At 48.6% G+C, this 20604-nt stretch overlaps 1 protein-coding gene across 4 annotated transcripts; it reads left to right on the forward strand.

Annotated features, from left to right (window-relative positions):
* Positions 1-338: 338 nt before the first annotated feature.
* Positions 339-16161, forward strand: ENDOU (endonuclease, polyU-specific). Of its 4 annotated transcripts, none has more exons than XM_012638424.1 (10): positions 339-553; positions 5441-5563; positions 8118-8183; positions 8658-8795; positions 9266-9437; positions 9803-10002; positions 12529-12642; positions 13280-13386; positions 14118-14260; positions 14974-16161. In XM_012638424.1, exons 1-10 carry the CDS (start codon positions 499-501, stop codon positions 15089-15091), a joined length of 1236 nt encoding a protein of 411 aa, XP_012493878.1. In that variant the 5' UTR covers positions 339-498; the 3' UTR covers positions 15092-16161. The 4 variants fall into 4 exon arrangements, with proteins under 4 accessions (XP_012493878.1, XP_012493879.1, XP_012493880.1 ...); XM_012638423.1 differs by having other exon boundaries at positions 499-557; positions 5445-5563; positions 14974-15141; XM_012638425.1 differs by lacking the exon at positions 5441-5563 and having other exon boundaries at positions 365-553; positions 14974-15460.
* The last annotated feature ends 4443 nt before the right edge of the window (positions 16162-20604 follow it).

Consider the following 20604-nt stretch of genomic DNA (forward strand, 5'->3'; position numbering starts at 1 on the left):
CAGTGCCATGCTAAGGACTAAGAATTCGAAGATGAAGCCAATCTGTGGCCCCTTGGAAGGTCAGGTCTGAGACTAGTAAGTAGGTGGGTGTTTGGTAGGGATCACCCAAAGATTAGCCCATGGGTGTCCCCAGTTTGGACAAAGAACCTCCCAAACTAGGCCCATCTTTCTGTGCCTACCTGCTTGAATGACCTATTTTCTAGCTACAAACAGCTAGCATTACCTGTTTCAAACATCTGGCATTACCTCCCTGCTTAGTCACCTTCCCTCTGGCTTCAAACAGCTGTAGGGCCCCGCCTCCCCTCCACCTCCTATCCACCTGGGGTCCCTCCCTTCCCTTTTTCTTCCTGGGAGGATCTGGAGACACCAGATCCACAAGTCCTGATGTCTTTAAAAGGATCGACCTGTGGAATAAGGCTCATTTGAGAGCTGTGACATTCACCTTGACTCTAGTGAAAGTCCAACAGCCACTCCCCTTTTGGCCTCCAACGGGGCACCATGAGGGCCTGTGTCCCCCTGATAGTGGCCGTGCTCTGTGGCCTGGCCTGGGTTGGTAAGTCACTATCTGGTGGGCATGGGAATGGGGGTGGGTAGAGGTCTTTGCTAAACAAGCAGAGAGTTGGGGAGGTTGGTAGAGAGAGGGTAGGGTAGTGGGGCAGGGAGGGTGAGCTCTCTTCTAAAGCTGTGGAGCACTCTTGGCCTGCCCTGTCCCAGGGTGCAGGACTCGTCTCTGGAGTGGGCTGGATGGTGTGGAGGGAGTTGCAGGGCTGAAGGACTGATTTCATGGAAGCCCCTTCTTACCACCTCTGAGGTGGTAAGCCCCAATGTCCCTTAGTCCAGCTTGACTTTTGTTCTCACCAAGGTTTTGTTTTCTGTGGCCACTGTATGATCTAAAGCTGGGGCTGGGGCCTGCTGGGGTGAGTGGCCTGGCTGCCCTTGGTCACTCCCTCCACAGTCTGGTGACAGGTGAGGTTGTCTGAGTGTGACCTTTCTTAGGAGATGGGCAGGCTCAGGTGGAAACCAGAAGGGCCCCTGACCAGGAGGTGAGCCATGTCCTATCTGGGGTTGTACAAGTGGCCAGAGGAATGGGTCTCTGTCCCAGGGTCAGGGGAACTAAAAAGAAGAGAAGGGACCTGGTCCACAGGTGTGATGGTGCAGGGGCTGCACGGAACCAGCAGAGGAACAGGAGCACTTTCCTGTTCAGTGATTATGCAAAATAGAGATGCTGATGTGTTAATCGCTGGCCAGTGGGTGGGCAGGAAGGTTTGGCAAGGGAGGGGGCTGAGCTGAGGAGTGTGGGGAGGGTCCTCCTCTGCCCACAGGGGAGAGAATCAGAGCTGGATGTCCATCCCACCTACCTGGGTTGTTCCTGTACGGGACTGTTGTAAGGATTAAATAAGGCCATATATGAGAAGCATCCAGTGTGGAATGAGATCTCAGTGAACTGGAACTTCAGTTATGATTGTGATTGCAAATATTCCTGGGAGAAACTTACTCTTGGGACCATTTTCAATCAGGTTGTAGATTAGGAGACTCTTAATGGGATTCCTGCGTTGGAGCAAAATGCTGTTGGAGCAAAATGCTGTTCCCAGGCCTCCCAGCACTGGATGGGACTGTGCACATCTACCTAGGAATCAGCTGTGCCTGAGCCCTGGATGCCGGAGAGGCAGTGGAGAGAGTGAGGGAGGGTGGGGAGCCTCTATCCTCAGACCTAGTGGTGTGAAAGCAGGGAGAACATGTGAGGGCCTAGCGTGGAGGCATGGCTGGTGGGCTTGGGATATCCCAGCCTCAGGAGAGGAGAGCACCACCAGATATTTGGTCCCTGCGGGGACTTCCCTGAGGGCAGAGGCAACAGTGGCTTCAGAAGTGTAGGTGGATGACCAGGCACAGTGGCTCATGCCTGTAATCCCGGCACGGTGGGAAGCTCAGGTAGGAGGATTGCTTGAGGCCAGGAATTCAAGATCAGCCCGGGCAATATAATGAGACCACCATCTCTACAAAAAAATTTTAAAAATTAGTTGGGCATGGTAGCATGTGCCTGTAGGACTAGCAACTCTGAAGGCTGAGGCAGGAAGATCACTGATGGCTTGAGCCCGGGAGTTGGAGGCTGCAGTGAGCTATAATCGCACCACTGCACTCTAGCCTGGGTGACAGAGCGAAGACCCTGTCTCTAAAAAAACAAACAAACAAAAAAGAAGTGCAGGTGGAGCCCTTGCTGCTGGGGCGTGAGAGCACAGATCTGATCCAGCTGTGGGTTGGACGGGAAGTGAAGGTCGAGTGGGTTAGGAGGGAAGAGGCTCTGTTCTTGTCTGTACTCTCCCAAACCCTCTTAGATGCAAGAATATGAATCACATCGGGGAGTCCTTGCTAGCCTCACATCCTCTTTTACGAGCTGAGTATCTGCTGAGGACCTTGGTTGTTTCTTGGTTGTGAATGGGGAAAGGAAGCTGGTCCTGGAACTGAAGCTTCCTGGATGTCTAGGTCTCCATGGAGACAGCATCTGGGGCCCCTGAGAGGCACAGGTGTGAGGGGCTGAGGGCTGGTGTATAGGGACACTGTGTCCACTCAGGCTTGGAACCAAGCTCTCTTGAAGTATGCATAGGGACTAATGTTCTGGCAAATTGAAGTCTTATAGGGTACAGAGAAATTTAGCATTTCACGGTGGCACAGAGGACCTCAGCTCTTCATGGGGAATGCAGGGAGCATCTGAACCTGACAGAGGAAAGGCCCAAATGAAGAAAGGCAGAGAGAGTCAGAGAGGCGAGGCAGAGGGACGGGGCGGCAGGTGGCTGAAGCAGTGATTCAGGCGCCTGGCTTGGGGCTCTAGGCTTACACAGAGCGTCTGTGTCAACAGGAGGCGTGGGGTGGGGGCGCTGGAGTGAGTAGTCAGGGTGACTAGTCATCTGAGTGTCCCCAGAACAGCGCAGCAAGGCGCCTATGGGGAAAAGTCTCACCCACCCCTGCCCCCCACCCTGAAATCCCAAGGTCACCTTGACGCAGACCAAGCTCACAGAGAGATGTGAGAAACCCATGGCAAGGGGCTCTTGCTGGAGACAAAGCTCTTGAACAGAGATGAAAAAGTCCACTGAGCTTGGGCGGGCGGGGGTGCTCTCCTGAGCTGTCCAAGCTGGCTATTCAGCTCTTCTCAACCGGTGCCAGCTGCTGGAATGGAGTGAATTCTTTCCTTGGACTCTGCTGATCTGGCCCATTAAAAACATTGCCCTGATTCGCCTGAATTCTCTCCCTTTGGATTCTGGGTGTACTGCCAGCCGACTGAGCAGGCAGCTGAAGGGGTGAAAATTTTTCCTTAAGATTTTTGCATTTCAGGTTCCAAGGGAGCATCATTTAAGATTCAAGAGGAGTTCCTATGGGCTTGAAGGAACAATGGCCTTGGGTCTGGTTGCTTTTAGAGAAGATCCACTGGACCAAAGTACTGCCTTCCTGGCTATCTTGGGGGCCTTGTAGACAATGTGAAGTTAAACTGGGTTAACCTTGACCTGACACCTCTCTGATGTAAAGAATGCAGACCCATAGTGATGACGTTAGCCAGGACCATCAGCAACATAGATTCACTGACAACCCAAACCAGCTGAATCCCAGGGAGGGTGTCAACTAAATGAAATATGTCGACAGGGCCACTCCACGGGGAAAACTGCTCCACCCAGTCTGAACACTTGCTGCTTTGAAGATGGGCACGAAATATCGCCAATGTTTATTTCCCGAACAAATACTTAGATGGCGCTACTATGTGTCATGATGTACTAAGTGCTTTACAAATATTGACTCATTTAATTCTTATAAATATTCTATGAGATAGGCTCCATTATTATTCCACTCTTACAGATAAGAAAACAGAGGTACAGGAGGTTAAATAACTTGGCCAACATCACATAGTTAGCAGCAGAACCAGAATTCCAACCTCAAGCCATTTGGCATCAGAGACTAGGTTCTTATTGTTATTTTTTTATAAAAGCCAGTCAAATTTAGCAGGTGGGTGGTAGAGACTGGATTCTTAACCTCTCTGCTACAACATCTCTCATTAACACAGAATAAACCCTAATCCTAGAATCCAAACCAGTAACTAAACCCGTATCTCTAGTATTCATCTCCGACCCAATCCAGGCTTAAACTGAGATACTATACCTGTGTCCAATCATAAGCAGAACCAAGCTGCAAACATAATCTAAGGCAACACTAGGATTATTTCTCCTCTTCTAATCCCAACACATGCCCGCACCCTGAATGTCACCTTAAGTTTAACCCTATTTCTTACCCGAATACCAATACAAAATTATTACTTTATCAATAAATTTAACTCAAGCCCAAATCCTAACTGTGGCTCTTCATCTAACTAACCTCAACCCTGGTCCAGATTAGGATTCAATTTCCTCACTGACACAGTCTGATGCCGATGGCAACTCTGACACTGCTCTCAACACTGTCCCCGAGCACAGCCTGGCCCCTACACCCAGGCCTCACGAAGTCCAAACCTCAGGAACCTCAAATGGAACAAAGACTCTGTCAGCGCCCTTAAAGCCCAGAGTGGATAGTGGGTTTGTACTGTTCCTTTCAAAGTATCTTGTCTTACGTCCCTTGTGACCAAAAGCTTGCTCTGCAAACCATTCGGCTGGAGTCGGGGATGCGGTCTGTGGTTACATAACAGAACCTGTGCCGGAGCCCGATTGTCACCCACACCCGCCTCACTCCGCTGAATACATTCCAAAGCCTGGAGGGAGCAGAGATGTGAAGCAGGGCAAATAGGGTGCGGAGGAGACCAGGTGAAGGGGTGGGAAGAACAGAGAAGCAAAGAACAGAAAAAGGATGGGATGAGAGCAAGGGCAGAGGGGAGAGGGCAGGTGGCATCACTGGGGCGGCAGTGACTTCCCTTCCTCTACAAGGCAGGTGAGTGGTGGCCTGTGGGCCGCATCTAGTTCACAGATCTCTTTCTTTGGCCTGCTTGAAGTTTTAAAAGCTTGGAAATTTTCACATAAAAATGAAGTCTTGTTTTGAAAACCTGGAGACTCTGGGAACATTGAGCCCACATCCCAGCATGGCAGCAATCGGCTGGGCTGAGTGGTGGTTGCAAACTTCCGACGGGGCATTGCTATTAATACCAATTTTGTCACAGTCCCCACTTCTTCTTACTGCCTCGCACCCTGGTTCTTTGCTTGTTTATGCGCAGGCCTAATCCGAGTAGGCATTTGAGTTTGTGATCCTGGTCTATATTATGAGCCCTGAAATACTTGGTGGGTGTTGGGTGGTGGGAGGAGGCTTATGCTGTGCCTGGGAGGCTGTGGACGCACTTCTCCTGCACCGAGAGCAATGCCCTTCCCTGCCAGGTGTGCCCCTGCCCCTGTCTGTGGACCCTCCCGCAAGAGTAACTGTTAGGAGGAGAATAGGGTTCCCACAGAGCTGAGTTTGTGACCTTTACTGCCCATAGGAAGAATGGAGTCATGCGCATCTCGCTGTAATGAGAAATTTAACCGGGACGCTGCCTGCCAGTGTGACCGGCGGTGTCCCCGGCATGGGGACTGCTGTGAAGACTATGAACATCTGTGTGCTGGTGAGGATCCTGGAGGGATGAAGGGTTCGGGGGCCTCCAGGCCATGTGCACGTCCAGCCTGCCCGAGGGGCCATTGGCCTGGGTGTCCAGCAGCCCAGGGTGGGTTTCAGGACCGATGAGAGAGGCTCTAAGGGCCTGGAACGAGAGCACGGAGGGGCAGAGGCTGGGCTCAGGGATTTGACCACCACTCATCTCAGGTTTTCTAGGATGTCCCCGACTTAATATATAGTAGATGTCACTTATCTGGAATATCTGTCTCAACTATCAGGATTAACAGTATTTTGAAAGTTTAAGAACCTAATTCCCAAAGGGAGCAAAATGATAAAAATGATATTTTAGTACATATGATATTACCAATTGTTATTCAATACTTTAAATCACAAAAATATAAAAATGGCAGTGAACTCTCACAACTGACATGCCCCCCGGAAGACTGCATGGTGTCACAGTAACTGACACAATTCTTACCACTCTTCCTCTAGTGAGTGGACCGAGTGGCCCCAATATCTCCAAACTGTCATTCCCAGGCCACTGATTAAAAATGGGACATGCAGGCTGGGTGTCGTGCTCACGCCTGTAATCCTAGCACTCTGGGAGGCTGAGGCGGGAGGATCACTTGAGCTCAGGAATTCAAGACTAACCCGAGCAAGAGCATGACCTCATCTCTACTAAAAGTGGAAAAAATTAGCTGGGCATTATGGCGCATGCCTATGGTCCCTGCCTCGGGAGGCTGAGGCAGGAGGATTGCTTGAGCCCAGGAGTTTGAGGTTGCTGTGAGCTATGATGATGCCACTGCACTCTAGCCAGAGCTACAGAGTGAGACTCTGTCTCAAAACAACAACAGCAACAAAAAGGGAAATGTACCACCCTTAAAGGCCAATTCTGCGTGGTTTTTAAATGAAATATTTTTAAAAATTATTTTTGAATGATCTTATTTAGGTGCTTCTAGGGTTGTAGACTGCCACATAAATGATCTCCTGCTTTGTGACACAACGCCTTGCTGGGCTCACTGTCAAATCATGTGCCCCAATTCCCAATTTGGAAAACATGGTCGCTGAAGCCATGTTAGGTAATGGTCAGCAAGACCACTGCATATGGTTGCAGAGATTGTGTACTGCACAAGGACACCTGGCCGAGCAGGCAAGTTGGACTAAAATTCAGTCTGTACCCTTCTCATTAAGTGTGTGCCCTGTTCCAGAGTTGTATCTGCTCAGAGAAAGGAATGCCTTTTCCTAATTTGCCCAAAGGTGGTATCTGCTGACCCAGCCATGTATCCACAGAGCTGCTTCCACTCACATGGACGCTTTTTTCAATTTACACAAAAACACCATGTATATTAGCAGAGGTCCTGATGATCAGGCCCAGGCAGGGAGGCCCAGGCTCAGAGCTCAGTGCCAGAGTCCCCTTTTCTGCTGCCCCTGGATCCCTAATTTTTCTTACCATTCAGCAGACACAGGAAGCTCTGTTCACCTTGGGCCATCAGGCTGGCATTTCAAGATAAAGACAATACCCAGTTTAGTAGTCACTTCACCTTCGTGTTTCTGATTTGAAACTCAGAACCTCTTTCCCATAGAAAAAATATTGTAAATGATGGTTAGGACTCCAGCTCAGCTCCCAAAAGTTTATTTAGCATAAAATGTGGCTGAATTAAGAACCCTATGGATTGCCAGCTCTTAGAACACAGCTTGGCACAGAGTAAGTGATGAGATGTTTGTTGATTGAATGAATAAACTGACGGGTGGTTCTGATGATAATAACAAAATTTTATCCAGCAAACTCACTAATAGATTCTGAGTCACCTTGTAACAGTGTCCTTTCTTGGGTGTGTATGTGTGTATCTTTGTGGAGGGAATTATTCCACTGTGTGATGAGTGGGGAACTCAGAGTCCCCAGGAACATTCCTTTCTCTTCTTCCCTACCCCACCCTCCTCTGCCCAGAGGCGAGTCACTCAGCTTGCAGGTTAGGAGAATGAAGCAGCAATAGGAATGTGCTTTTCTGAATGTGCGCTTCCCCTAAACACAATCTTTGTGGCCATTTCCAAGTGGGGCAAAGAAAGAAAGGAAGTTGGTATCTCAGGAAACAGTTCTTATTCCTTTAGGCCCTGAGGATTTACCCTCGACTCCCACTGAGAGTTATTATAGGTAGGAGATATTCCAAAGTGCTGTCTTGTCATTCTGAGAGCATCAAGACTCTCCATTCATCTGTCAGCTTTAGTTAAGAAAAGTCATAGCTAAAATCAATTTTTAATCCAGAAGGGACCACCTCCTCCTGCCCCCTCCCCTTCCTATAGATGAGCACAATGGGTACCAGAATGATAAAGTGTTTGGAGATTTGTCACCTGGGGAGGTTATTTTCATTTTTTATGACAGTTTTCAATAATTTGTCTTCCATTTTCAGTTTTTGTCCTCAATTATTTCGTGCTGTCCATGGGACCAGGCCTCTGTTTATTATTTGCTTCCAGTGCCCTTGCTTGTCCCTGTGCCAGGGACCTGGGGACCAGGACAAAAGAGGGAGGGGACGTTGGTGACTTTATTTTTCTATCTACAGCTGCAGAGGACCCCAAAGAGCCAGAGCCATTCCCGGAGCTGGAGGAAGAGGAGGAAGAGGCCCCCACCAGCAGTGAGCCTGCCCTCCCAAATGGGGGCCTACAGGATAAAGTGGGAGGGACATGAGGAGTGACAGGAGAGGACAGCCACAGCAGAGGTGGCAGGCCCAGGCCTGAGCCAGCTGAGAGGGGCTCACAGGACTCTTGGGCCCTGGGCAGGAAGAAGCTGAGGGGCTCAGCCAGCCCCTCAGGGGGCAGGGGAGTAGCCAGGAAAGAGAGTCTGAGGCCTGAAGAGGGATGTGGAAGAGATTTTATTTTTAGAATGGGAAGATTAGAAAAACAGCATGCCAGAAAGTTAAGTCCGGCAACAGAAAGGACTTCCTGACTGTGAAGGGTGTGCACGGATTAAGCTTGTTTGTTTTCCTTCCCTGGATGGAGATCTTTAATAGGAAGAGTGGGGGAGAGCCAACCAGAGGGGGGCCGGTCTGAGGGGCGTGCAGAGCGTCCTCTAGAGGCCAGTCCGGGACATGCCTCCCCTCTGTTTGCAGACTTGTACTTGGCACCCACTTCCTGCCAGGGCCGCTGCCGTGAGGCCTTCGACAAGCACCAGCCGTGCCACTGCAACGCCCGCTGCCAAGAGTTTGGGAACTGCTGCGAGGATTTCGCAAATCTGTGTGGCAACCACGGTCAGTCCCCTGCTCCCTTCGCGCAGCCTCAGAGACAGAGGGACTCTAGAGCAGTGGTTCTCAAAGTGTGGTCCCTGGACCAGCTGCTCGCTCAGCATCACCTGGAAACCTGTGAGACATGCAAACTCTAGGGCTCCCTCTGGGCTTACCAAATCAGAAACTCTGGGGCAGGGGCTCACCGCTCTGTCTTAACAAGCCCTCCAGGTGATTATGAAGCATGCCCATGAGTGAGAGCCCTCCTAGAGGGACGGGGCAGTGTGGACATTTTGTGGCCACTCTGTGGACAATGCCATGTGCTGATTTTAAGGGTTCTTTAGGTTCTATGCCCCTGCCCTCCACTCACTAGGGTATCTGATTGTGGCCCCTCTCCCTCGCTGCCGGCTTCTCGAAGGTGCCCGGGAGGGATGCCCACAGATCATCTCTTGCCCGCCCCACTGGTTCTGAGACCAGCCTCCCCCAATTTCTCCCAGAGGGCTTCTCCCACAGCAGTGACGCCATAACCAAAGAGGAGCTTCAGAGCACCTCTGAGAAGATCTACAGGGCAGACACCAACAAAGCCCGGAAGGAAGACATTGTTCTCAATAGCCAAAACTGCATCTCCCCCTCGGAGACCAGAGACAAAGTGGACCACTGCCCAGAGCCGTGAGTTCCCCTCGGCCCTCTTCCCACTCCCCCAAAGCCTCTCCCTCATCCTTGCTGCTTTTGATGCCTCAGCTCTTTTCTCCTCAAGTCAGGCTGAATCAAAGGGAGAGAAAAGAAAAATAGGTCTCCAGAGACAAATAAAGCCGTCTTGAGGGACTGCGGGTATTCAGCTGAGAGGGTTTCTGTGACTGGCCAGGCTGAGGTAGAAGAAACATGACCTCATGTGCAGCCTTCAAGAGTATCTGAAGTCCCCCTCAGCTCATGATCCAGCCCTCATGCGCCTGCCCCCGGCCTGTCTAGGAGTCTCTCGAGGGATCTCTGCTCCATGTGTAGGTCTCTCAGTGGGTCCCCTTTGCCTCCCCCAGACTCTTCACCTATGTCAACGAGAAGCTGTTCTCCAAGCCCACCTATGCAGCCTTCATCAACCTCCTCAACAACTATCAGCGGGCAACGGGCCACGGGGAGCACTTCAATGGCCAGCAGCTGGCCGAGCAGGACACCTTCCTCAGGGAGATCATGAAGACAGCAGTCATGAAGGAGCTCTACAGTTTCCTCCACCACCAGAGTGAGTGAGCTGTCCCTAGCCCCACAAGGCAGTGCCGAGGACACAGGTCTGTTTGCAAGAGGGCCAGGCGCCTCTGGGTCTCCACGGTGGGGAGGTGAGGAGGGCAGGTGAGGATGCTCTGGGGACTTTGTGGAGGTCAGTGTATATCTGGGATGGACCAGGGACGAGGCAGGCCAGAGAGAAGCCAAGGAGAGGCTGTGAACCCAACCAGGAGCTGAAGATACTCTGGCTGTCTGGCTTGGAAATCACCCACCTTTGACTCAGCGTTAGTTGCCCCATGGATCCCCACCCTCTGCCTCAGTCTCAGGGTTCTCTGCCAGGCGTGAGCCTCCCCTCACACCCCACCCCCAGTCCAAGGCACTTCTCAGTCCCCCAGTGGACCCCAGAGTCAGTGCCACATTTCCGACTGGTAGAGTCTACTGCCCTGAGTCTACTCCTTCCTCCTGCACTGAGTCCAGGAAGCGAGTGGGCCGACTCCACATTTTTGCTGGGGAAACAGCAACAGATCAACAAAGGTCCAGAAAGGGAAGTCCTACCAGGAAAAGTTCTGGTTGGAATGCCTCCAGATACAGATATATTCCAGTCAGACCAAAAAAGGTTCTGGCTGCAGGACTTCTTGGCAGGGGGTTGTGTTTGTTAGTGTCCTCCAGATTCCTTTCCCGAACTCCAGCAGCTGGGCTGTCTCAGAGGTGTCTCTGTCCAGTTCTCCCCTCGCTGTTCCTGAGGTCTCCTGGGCTCAGAGCTGCTGCATTCCATCCACCTCGGTTAGGAGTTGGTGGTGGTGTTTTTAGGTAGAGCCAGTGACACTTGATTGCAGACACAATCCTGTGCCGCCCCCTGGTGTTCTTTTTGTAGTAAATGCACAGCCAGTCTTGGCAGTCTGGGCTGAGCAAGGGTTTTTCAAAAGAGAAACAGAGACCTGTATCTGAGGCCACAAAGGAGTTGCCAGCAGAGCCAGGCTGGAGCCCAGGGCTCCGAAGCTGAGGCCAGCTGTCCCATACCTCACCCTCTCCTCTCCTCTCTCCCTGTCCAAATCCCACTTATCCTTAAAGTTCTAGCTCATCTCACCATATGTATGGCTTTTAGCATCTCTGCAGAGGTGGAGAGTTTGGGATGTGGTCCAAAACAGCCTTGGGCTAGAGAGACTTGGTCTGAACCATTTGCTGGTGGTTAGACCCTGGGCAAGTTATTTTACCTCTCTGAGCCTTACCTGTGAAGTGGGGCCTTTGAGGGTGAATGCTGATAAAGCCCCCAGCAGGAAGCCCAGCACCCAGGAAGTGCTCAGTAAGGGCAGCTATTCTGTTAGGGAAACTATTCTCTGTTATTTCACGTATATTTAGTCTTGTTTTCCAATGTGTTTTATGTCCTTGAAAGGAGCAAATATGTCTGGTATCTCTTTTGTATCCACCACAAAAAATTCTGGGCAGTAAAAATATTTGATGGTTCCTAAATTTAAATCTCCAGCCCTGACCTTTCCTGTGGGTCCCAAGGGCCTTGTCAACATCTCCTTGCCTATCAACTGAGATCTTACACAGAAATTAGCATAGGAAGAACTCGTGGTTCCCACCTCTTCCTCCAGACCTACCCCTCCCCGGGTCTTCCTCATCTCCTAAAGGATAGCATAATCCATCAGTTGCTCAGGCCAAAAGCCCAGGAGTTAGATTTAATTCTTGTCTTTACCCCACTGCCCCCTGTGTGATCTTGTATGAATCTTATAACCTCTGTCTGCCTCAGTTTCCTCATTTCTAAGTTGGGGCTAATTAGCACCATCCTTATGTAAAGATTTAATGTGAAGATTCAATGTTATATCAAAAGCACTTGAGACAGTGCTAGGCATACATGAAAGTGCTAGGTAAATTGAAAACATTTTTTTTTCATTACTACTTGTCTGAGATCTGACCTGCTTGCCATGGCTTGCAGGATCTGGTCCCTGCCTACCTCTCACACCTCCTCTCCTGCCACTCTCCCCTCCTGCTCACTGTGCTCCAGCCACATTAACCTTTCAGTTCTTTGGACATCAAACTCAAGTCTGCCTGGTGCCTTTGGCACTTGCAGTTCCCTCTACATAGAAGAATCTTCCCCCCAGATCTTTGTGAGGCCCATTATCTTTCAGATCTCTGATTAGTGCTACCTTCTCAGAGAGGCTTTTCAGATTGTCCTCTCTGGAAGATCCTTCTACCCTCCCATTGCTTCTCCAGTCATTAAGGGTGACTCTGCTTCAAAGCACTTACCTGAAATTGTATTATTTATTTACTGTTTACTTATTTATTATTTGTCTCCTCCACTGGAATGTAAACTATAAAGACAGGAATTGTGTTCTTGTCATTCTCTGCTGAATCTGCAGCCTGTGGACCCGGGCCCACTACTAAATAGATACTCCATAGGTAATTGTTGAATTAAGCAATTGCACATATTTTTTGATTGAGCCCATGTGTCTGTTGATGTGCTGGAGCAGGTGGCCCTTCCTTGCTCCCCAGGACCAGGCTCTGTGTCCCCTCTCCAAGCTCCCTGTGTTCTTCTCTGCAGATCGCTACAGCTCAGAACAAGAGTTCGTAGATGACTTGAAGAACATGTGGTTTGGGCTCTATTCAAGAGGCAACGAAGAGGGAGACTCAAGTGGCTTTGAACACGTCTTCTCAGGTGAGATAACTCTGCTTGGCAAGAAAGATTGGAGGGATGAAGAAGAATGGCTTTGCTTAGGAGCGGGGCAGCCCTGGGCATTGCTGAATCAGCAGCCACGCCAATTAGCAAGGAGGGACACATGCACTCCCAGGCCTGGACAGAGGGTTCCAAGGAGCCATGCTGAGAAAGAGTCTCTTCTGGAGTATCTAAGGAGGAAAGAGGACCGGATGCTGGGGCTCCCAAGGGTGCATCTAGGATGGAAAAAGTAACTGGGGCAAGGTCGTCTGCCTCTGGACAGTCCTCTGCTTCCAGTGCTTGATCAGCAGCTTCTCAAGAAGCTCATGGCCTTTCCCGCCACTGCCCCACCCGGTAAAGCTCCCACCAAGCCTGGCTTGCTCCTGGGGAGATGGACAGTGGTCTTCAGGATCAGCGGGAGGAAGAATTCCCCAAGGCCTTGAGCCAAAAGGGGGCCTTCCTGAGCTGAGAGGTGGGGGTGCAAGGCACTCTAGGGGGTCAGGGCAGGGGCTGAGCAGCTGGACATTCTAGAAAATAAGACTGGAGAAGGGAGACAGACTTGTCATGGGGTGGAGAAAGGGGGCAGAGCAGTGGTGCAGGGAAGGAGCCTCAATCATTCACCTTGGACCCTTTATTACAGGTGAAGTCAAGAAAGGCAAGGTCACCGGCTTTCATAACTGGATCCGCTTCTACCTGCAGGAGAAGGAGGGCCTCGTTGACTATTACAGTTACAACTACGACGGCCCTGTGAGTACACAGGCTGGAAAAGCCTTGTCAGCGCCCAGACTTCCTGCTCTTGCTCTGCTTTCCAAACAGCCAGACTTGTTTCTCGCCCTGATTCTCATGGGCAGGCCACTGGGGATTGTGACCATGATGTCCTCGTCTGCTGGAGAGGAGGTTTAGCCAGCTAGGATGCTGGGGTTCCCTTCTAAACAGTGAAGGCTCCAGAACCGCAGGGGGCAGAGGCAGTGGGCACCATATCTGAGTGAGAGGTTGGGGTCAAGGAAGGATTCTCAGAGGGGAAAAACAAAGATATGCCATTACCCCCTCTCTGAATTTCCTTAGAATGTGGAAGTTTCAGCCTGGCTGGTCTGAGCTAAACTCCACATATTTTATAAGACAGAAACATTTGCTGTCCTGTGCCAGGAAATAATCTGGGAGCAATAAACTCTCTTTCTCTTTCATGCATGAGGGCCACAGGGAACAGTTATGACCCTGCCACTGTGGGATTGGCTGGATGCTAACTCTGGCCTCCCTAGTAGATGCACACTGGCAGCTCCAGACAGAGGGTATGAATAGGGCTCAGACACCTTAGCAAGGCAGACTGTCCCCTCCATCTAAAGAATCTAGTCTCCCCAGAAGGTTCACACAGGCCCCTAATGGACCCTCAACAAATACTGGCTGCCTGTTGCCGTTTGTACGTGTGTGACTCCTCTCTGTGGCATTCGCCAAGCCCCTTTGCTGCCCTCTTTCTGCAGTGGGATTCTTACCCTGACGTGCTGGCGATGCAGTTCAACTGGGATGGCTACTATAAGGAAGTGGGCGCCGCGTTCATCGGCAGCAGCCCGGAATTTGAGTTTGCACTCTACTCCCTGTGCTTCATCGCCAGGCCGGGCAAAATGTAAGCACCGGGCCAGCCAGGCCTGGGGAGCAGGCCAGGGCCGCAGGCTGTCCTCTGCCAAGACAGAGTCAGGAGACCTGGATTCTGCCGCTCAGTGGAGGGGAGGGCTTGAACAAATCGCTGTTCTGGGCCTAGTTTTCTTGCTTGAACAATGAAGCTGTTAGATTAAGTCTGTGGCTGCCAAACTTTGTATCAGCAGCAGAACCACTTCCCCTCTTGCCCCCTAAATGAAATCTTATATTTCTTATATATTAAGGACTTTCATATATAAAACAGTTAGAAATGGAGTCGCCCTGGGGTTCTATGCCTCTCTATGTGGATCCTGAGGCTCCTGGGGGAGGAGCGGAACCCTAGAGCCGCAGAGAGTACAGATTGAAACTGGCCTTCATGTTCTCTAACATTTGGGTCCTACTACTTATGAAACCCTAAGCAAACGTTTAATTTCTGAGTATTTCAGCTCTAGAATCTGGGATTTTAGGGATTTTAGAATATTGCTCTGGGGATGAGGAGCAGTGTTTTTTAAAGAAGACAGAAAACAAGGCATAGATTTCAAAAGGGCTCCCTTCACGTGGGGGCTGGAAGCAGCTCTGCCTTAGTGGCCATTTAAACAGGATGGAATCCCTTCTGCTTGGGTTGGGCTTGAGACTTCCAGCCTGGGGACGGAGGGAGGGTGAAGTGGTGAGCACCTCTGATTTCGTGATCTCTCCCCACAGGTGCGCGTTAAGCCTGGGTGGACATCCCTTGGCCATCCAGACCTATACCTGGGACAAGACCACCTATGGAAATGGCAAGAAGTACATCGCCACAGCCTATGTGGTGTGTTCTACCTGATAAAGCCTTGAGCCAGAAAGGGGGATGAGAGCAGTGAGGGCTCTTGCAAGGCCAAGGTGCAGTCTGCTGTGGACTCCAGAGGGGAAAGAGGAAACTGGGCGGGGTCCCTAAATTGATGAGAGGGATTCCCAAATGCCCATATGGGAAAGAAAAAAGATATAAATCAGAAAAAATGCAGGCAAAGAGTCAAATCTTTGTCCTCCAGCATTTTGGTAATGTAGGCTAAGAAACAGAGTCCAGGCAGAGAAGGTGGACTCCTTTGCAAGCTCTTTGCCCTGATGTGTGGTGGAACCACAAGCAAGTCCTTTGACCTCACTGGGCCTCATGCTTTCCTTTAATGTAAAGGGAAGGGGTCTGATCTCTTTCCTCTTTTTGGGGTTGGTGAGAGGGCAAACCTGGTGATACAATTACTGTGAAGGTGTTGTCAATTGTTCTTAGGAAGAACGGCTGATAGAAATTCAAGATTACTATAATGGCTGTTATTGTACACTGCTCTGCAAACTACAATTCAGCCCTGTGTTGGGGGCCTCAATGAAGTCAGGCCATAGAAATCAGGCATTGGGCCTTTGGTCTTTTCTAGAGTTAGATTTTCTTAGAACAGAGTCTGGGAGAATCTGACCCTGGAGAAGGGTAATGGATTAGTGCAGTGGGCAGGCTGGAGGCAGGGTGGCCTTCTCTGGACCTGAGTGATTTTGCAGCCAGCTCAGTATCTGCATCAAGAAGCTTCCCAATTGCAGGTGTTCAGTGCAGTTATAGATTTATCTTTTCATCCCAAATAGTTTTTTGAAAGAGTTCCCCTCATAGGAGGAAGATGTAGCATAAGAAGAAGAAAGGAACCTATAGTTTTGTGAATTAACATAATTATTTTAAGGCCTATCCAGCAGCCATAATTTGAATAAGTCTAGAATAGGAGACCAGGGAGATGGGGGTTCCCTGTCTCAACCTCAGTTATGCATTTCTTCACAGCCCCATTGGAAACCAGGAAACCAGATGCTGTCCCACAGAGCTAAGGAGAACTATAGTTTAGAGGGTTTGAGTTTCTAATTAAAGTCATTTAAGAAAACATGAAATGTGTCTCTTCTTTGTATATGGCCCCCCTCAACTGTCTGTCTCCCTTGTCTCCTCCCTGAAGCAGGGCTAGGAGTGATACTTCTACTTTAGTGTCTTTTCAGAATCTTGGAGAATGTGGTATCTGGGTGTGGTCCTTGATGACTCCCCAAGGCTCTCTAGCCAAGAGGGGAAGAGAATTCCTCCTGACGCACCTGTAACATGAAGAGTAGAAGGAACATTACACACAGATTATGAGGAGGGGGTAAATGGAGACTGGCAGCCCCATCCCCAATAACCATTCCCTTTGATGACATACACAGGAGTATAAGGATGCCTCTGAATGCAGCTTCTGTGGTCACAGAGGTTGACCAAACTGAGGGAAGAGGAGATGCTAAAGAGATACACAAAGAGACCTCTGACCTGCAAAAAAGATTATTTAAGCCACAATGCTAGAAAAATGTCAGGTAGGAAGGCATACCTCAGGCAAGTTACCACAGTGTAGATAGATGAAACAGGGCCCTTTCCTGCCCTTCCCCAGCAAGACAGGGAGTCAGTGGCGCATACTGGTTACAGTACAGGCTCTGAAGTCATGCTGCCCAGGTACAAGGCTTGATTCTGTCACTTGCTGGCTGATGAGCCAATTTCCTCATCAGTCAAATGGGAATAATATTACCACTGTTGTGACATAAGCAATGTAAAATAACATGCTAGCCATTCTTATAATAATTCTTGTCTCACTTATATAGATTTCATTTTGCACTAGGAGAGGCAATTTGCCATCCTTCTTATCAGCCTTAACGTTCATCCACTGGTGCCCAATACTTGTGCCCCCTACAGATCTCTTTGGAGGTCTTCCAGGTAGTCACGTGGGAAACAAAGAGACAGAGATGTAGGAGAGAGTTACCCTATTCCAGCATCTGGACCTTAGCTTCGCAGGAGGGAGGGGTAGGAACTAACATTCATTAAGCTCTTACGATGTCCCAAGCTGTGCTAAGTAGTCCTTTTGTATACATTTTCTCGTTCTGATAGGTATTTTTTTTAAGCTTCTGACTATATCTCGCATGATCTGGTAGATATTTTTATCTTTACCACTTTAATTTTACCTAGATAACTGAGGCTCTGATTAAGCTACATTTGTAGTAAGCAGCGGAATCAGGATTGCAAAGTTCAACCCTTTTGCTTACATTGTAGTTAGTCTGTATTTCTAGCAGTATCCACTCATTTATTCATTCATTATTCTTCTAAAGAATACTTACTGGCCAGGCGCGGTGGCTCACACCTATAATCCTAGCACTCTAGGAGGTCAAGGCAGGAGGATTGCTTGAGCCCGGGAGTTTGAGATCAGCCTGGGCAACATAGCAATATATTTCTACAAAAAAAAAATCAAAAAGTTAGCTGGGCATTATGGCATGAGCCTGTAGTCCTGGCTACTCAAGAGGCTGAGGCAGGAGGATTGCTTGAGCCCAGGAGTCTGAGGTTATAGTGAGCTACAATGACGACACCGCTGCACTCTATCTGGGGTGACAAAGCAAGACTTTGTCTCAAAAAAAAAAAAAAAAAAAATACCTATTAAGACCTGTGACAGAGGCTGCTGGTTGCCCCTCAATATCTGCTTTCCTCCTCCTCTTCCTTATTCATTGAACTCCCAGTGTTTAGATATGCACATGACTGCCAAGAGTAAAAACTCTCAACCTCCCTGCAAACAGAAGTGGCCATGTGTCTAAATCCTGGCCAATGGCATGTAAGAGGAAGTATTCTTAAAGGGCAGGGGGTGCCATTATTCTCACTCGTGCCCCCTCCTGTTGACTGAATTTCAGACAAGGTCACTGGAGCTTGAGCAGCCACCTTGAACCACGAGTGAAAGCCATGTGCTGAAGATGGTAGAGCAGCAAGGTAGAAGGAGCCTGGGTCTGGCACTGGGATTGCCATACTAGTTCTAGGTTGCTTATATTCAGTCCTATGGGAGACAGAAATAATCTCTCATGTTTAAGCCACTCTTATTTTGGGCTTTTTGTCATATGCAACCAAACCTAATACAGGTTTGGAAGCCCCAAGGTTTATAAATTTTCTTCCTAAAGTTACTTAGCTAATGCTCCCCTTCTTAAGATTTATGTTAACTGTCAGAATCTTTATTTATTTAACTATTTGAAAGATACTAATTATTGTTTTGTATATAAAATTAACAATATTCACAACAATTACAACATTTTACTGTTGCAATAATAAACATTCATGTTTATTTGCACTGATCATTTGAATTTCAGCATATAAAATACATAAAGAGATTGTCTCTTTGAAAATGACTATTCAGGTGTTAACAATAAATTCAATTGAGGTGACTGGGGTTTATTCTCAGTAAAAGTAAATAAATGAATAAAAGAGACACACAATAAAGGCAAGATTTACCAACCTTGTTGAAACCCATTTGAAGACAGTTTTCAACAGAAATGGGAAAGTCTGCATGGAATCTGGAAAAGAACTTAAAATGGCCTGGGTCTGAGCTCACAGGAGAGAGGGCTGCCACCACAGGCGCAGTTTTATTGGGACAACAGGAGCTTCAGAATTAGGGGATCATGGCCATCAAGATCATTCCATTAACTCGTCTCACTTTGATTTTATATTCACTAAGCAACCTTCTGATTATCGTGTGGCTTGAGAGAGAAAACGAGAGAGAAACAGAGAGAAGAGAGGATCACCTAAGGGTCTATGACGTTTTACTAGAGCAGCCACCTAGTCTCCCTATCTCTCATTTCAATCAACTCTCCCAGAATTTTTTTACATAAATTATATTTTTAAAAATATGGAATGCTTCATGAATTTGCATGTCATCCTTGCATAGGGACCATGCTAATGTTCTCTGTATCTTTCTAATTTTAGTACATGTGCTGCCGAAGTAAGCACAAATCTCCCAGAATAAATCAAATGTAGTTGGTTTTGTTAAGAACATCAATAAATCAATATCTGTTTTAAAATAATTTGTTATTAATTAAAACACATAAGTAACTCTTTAAAAGTCAGTTACATTTCTCCCTAACACAATTAAGAAAAATCATTCCGTTAGTAAATATTTTGATGATGCACTTAATGATTTGACTCCTATGACTTTAAAATACAAAGATACCAATAATTAAACAATGGAAAAGATGTGCTAATGATATGATCTCATGAGGGAGGATCCCAAGGTAGTTTTTCATTGACCAGCACCTGGATTAGTGGTTCCTAGCCTCAATTGTACAGTCGTTTTCTATGCTTTAAAAAATTCTGATGCTCAGGCTGCACCCCAGACTAATTAAATCAGACTCTCTGGGATAGGACTTAGCAATCAGTGTGTGTGTGTGTGCGTGTGTGTGTGTACCCATACACAAACACATACAGTCCTTAAGTGATTCCAAGTTTCAATCAAGCTTGAGAACCACCCATCAGGATTTTCAGGATGGTGTTTGAGATCATAGAGCTGTTTCAAATTGAAAGTTTTGTTTGTGTTTGTTTTTGTGGACTTCTAAAATTATTTTCATTTTACAATTTTAGAGTTGTCACCGCAACAAAGCTATTTCTGTAATGACAGCCTTCTCTCCTGAGAGCTTCCTTCCTTCACACAGGAAGCAGAAGCAAAGTGTTAAGAGCTTCATGTTCTTTTTTCTCTGTAAGCCAGAGCATATCTAAAGACAGACCTTAATACAGGCACACATCAAAGAAAGACTCAGAGAGAGATACACTTAGAAAAGGAAAGTGTTTACTTGCAAAAGGAGTAAGGGAGTCAGACTGAAGGACTGGTTTGCCAAATACAAACACTTAAAGAAAAAAAAAAGTCCCGCACTGCCAGGGTTACAAGTTTACAAAGTTACAAGTCTGCTCATGGTAGAAAAACAGTAAGTTTCTCACATCATTATAATACTCACACGGGTCACGGACATACCGTTAGATACCAGCAAGGTAAATATTAGGGATAACATTGAGGGGAGTCCAAGGAAATAGTCAAGGTTTTATTGTTTTGGGGATAAGAAAGTCAGGATGACCCTACAGTTTTTAGGTTATCTCATGTAAAGTTTAGTTACATTGGAAGCAGGCAAAGGGTCAGACGCCGCCTTCACACACTCTCCTCACCAAGCTGGTTCTACCCCGAGCAGTCATGAACCTGACCTTCTGCGCACGCTCCAGCCCAGTATCTAGGGGGCGGGGCAAGGGCTCGCGAGGGCTTGTGGGAAAGCGCAGGAAGGCGGGGGCCAGCGTGAGTCCCTGCAGGTCTGGCGGGGCGGTGCCGGCACTAACGGCCCGGTCAGGTGAGCGGGCAGTTCCGTTGTAGCTGCTTGGAGCAACCGAGGAGACCTGTGGGGTCTCCTAGCGGGAGGAGGCGGCGCGGCTGTGCGTACCGGTGAGGCGGAGTGGGCTGGGGCAGGCGGCGGAGGTGCGGCGTTGGGGCGGCGCGTCGGTGTCCAGGGTAGCGGAGTCCCGGGCAGCGAGTT

The sequence above is a fragment of the Propithecus coquereli genome, unplaced genomic scaffold (assembly GCF_000956105.1).
Source record: "Propithecus coquereli isolate 6110/MARCELLA unplaced genomic scaffold, Pcoq_1.0 Scaffold13, whole genome shotgun sequence".
Classification (NCBI taxonomy): Eukaryota; Metazoa; Chordata; class Mammalia; order Primates; family Indriidae; genus Propithecus; species Propithecus coquereli.

Bases quoted from the DNA above. Each gene is read 5' to 3' on its own strand.
- ENDOU (XM_012638424.1), top strand. From the start codon at position 499: ATGAGGGCCTGTGTCCCCCTGATAGTGGCCGTGCTCTGTGGCCTGGCC. The intron at 9,438-9,802 runs GTGAGTTCCCCT...TGCCTCCCCCAG, and splicing joins GTGGACCACTGCCCAGAGCC to ACTCTTCACCTATGTCAACG. The intron at 13,387-14,117 runs GTGAGTACACAG...CTCTTTCTGCAG, and splicing joins GTTACAACTACGACGGCCCT to TGGGATTCTTACCCTGACGT.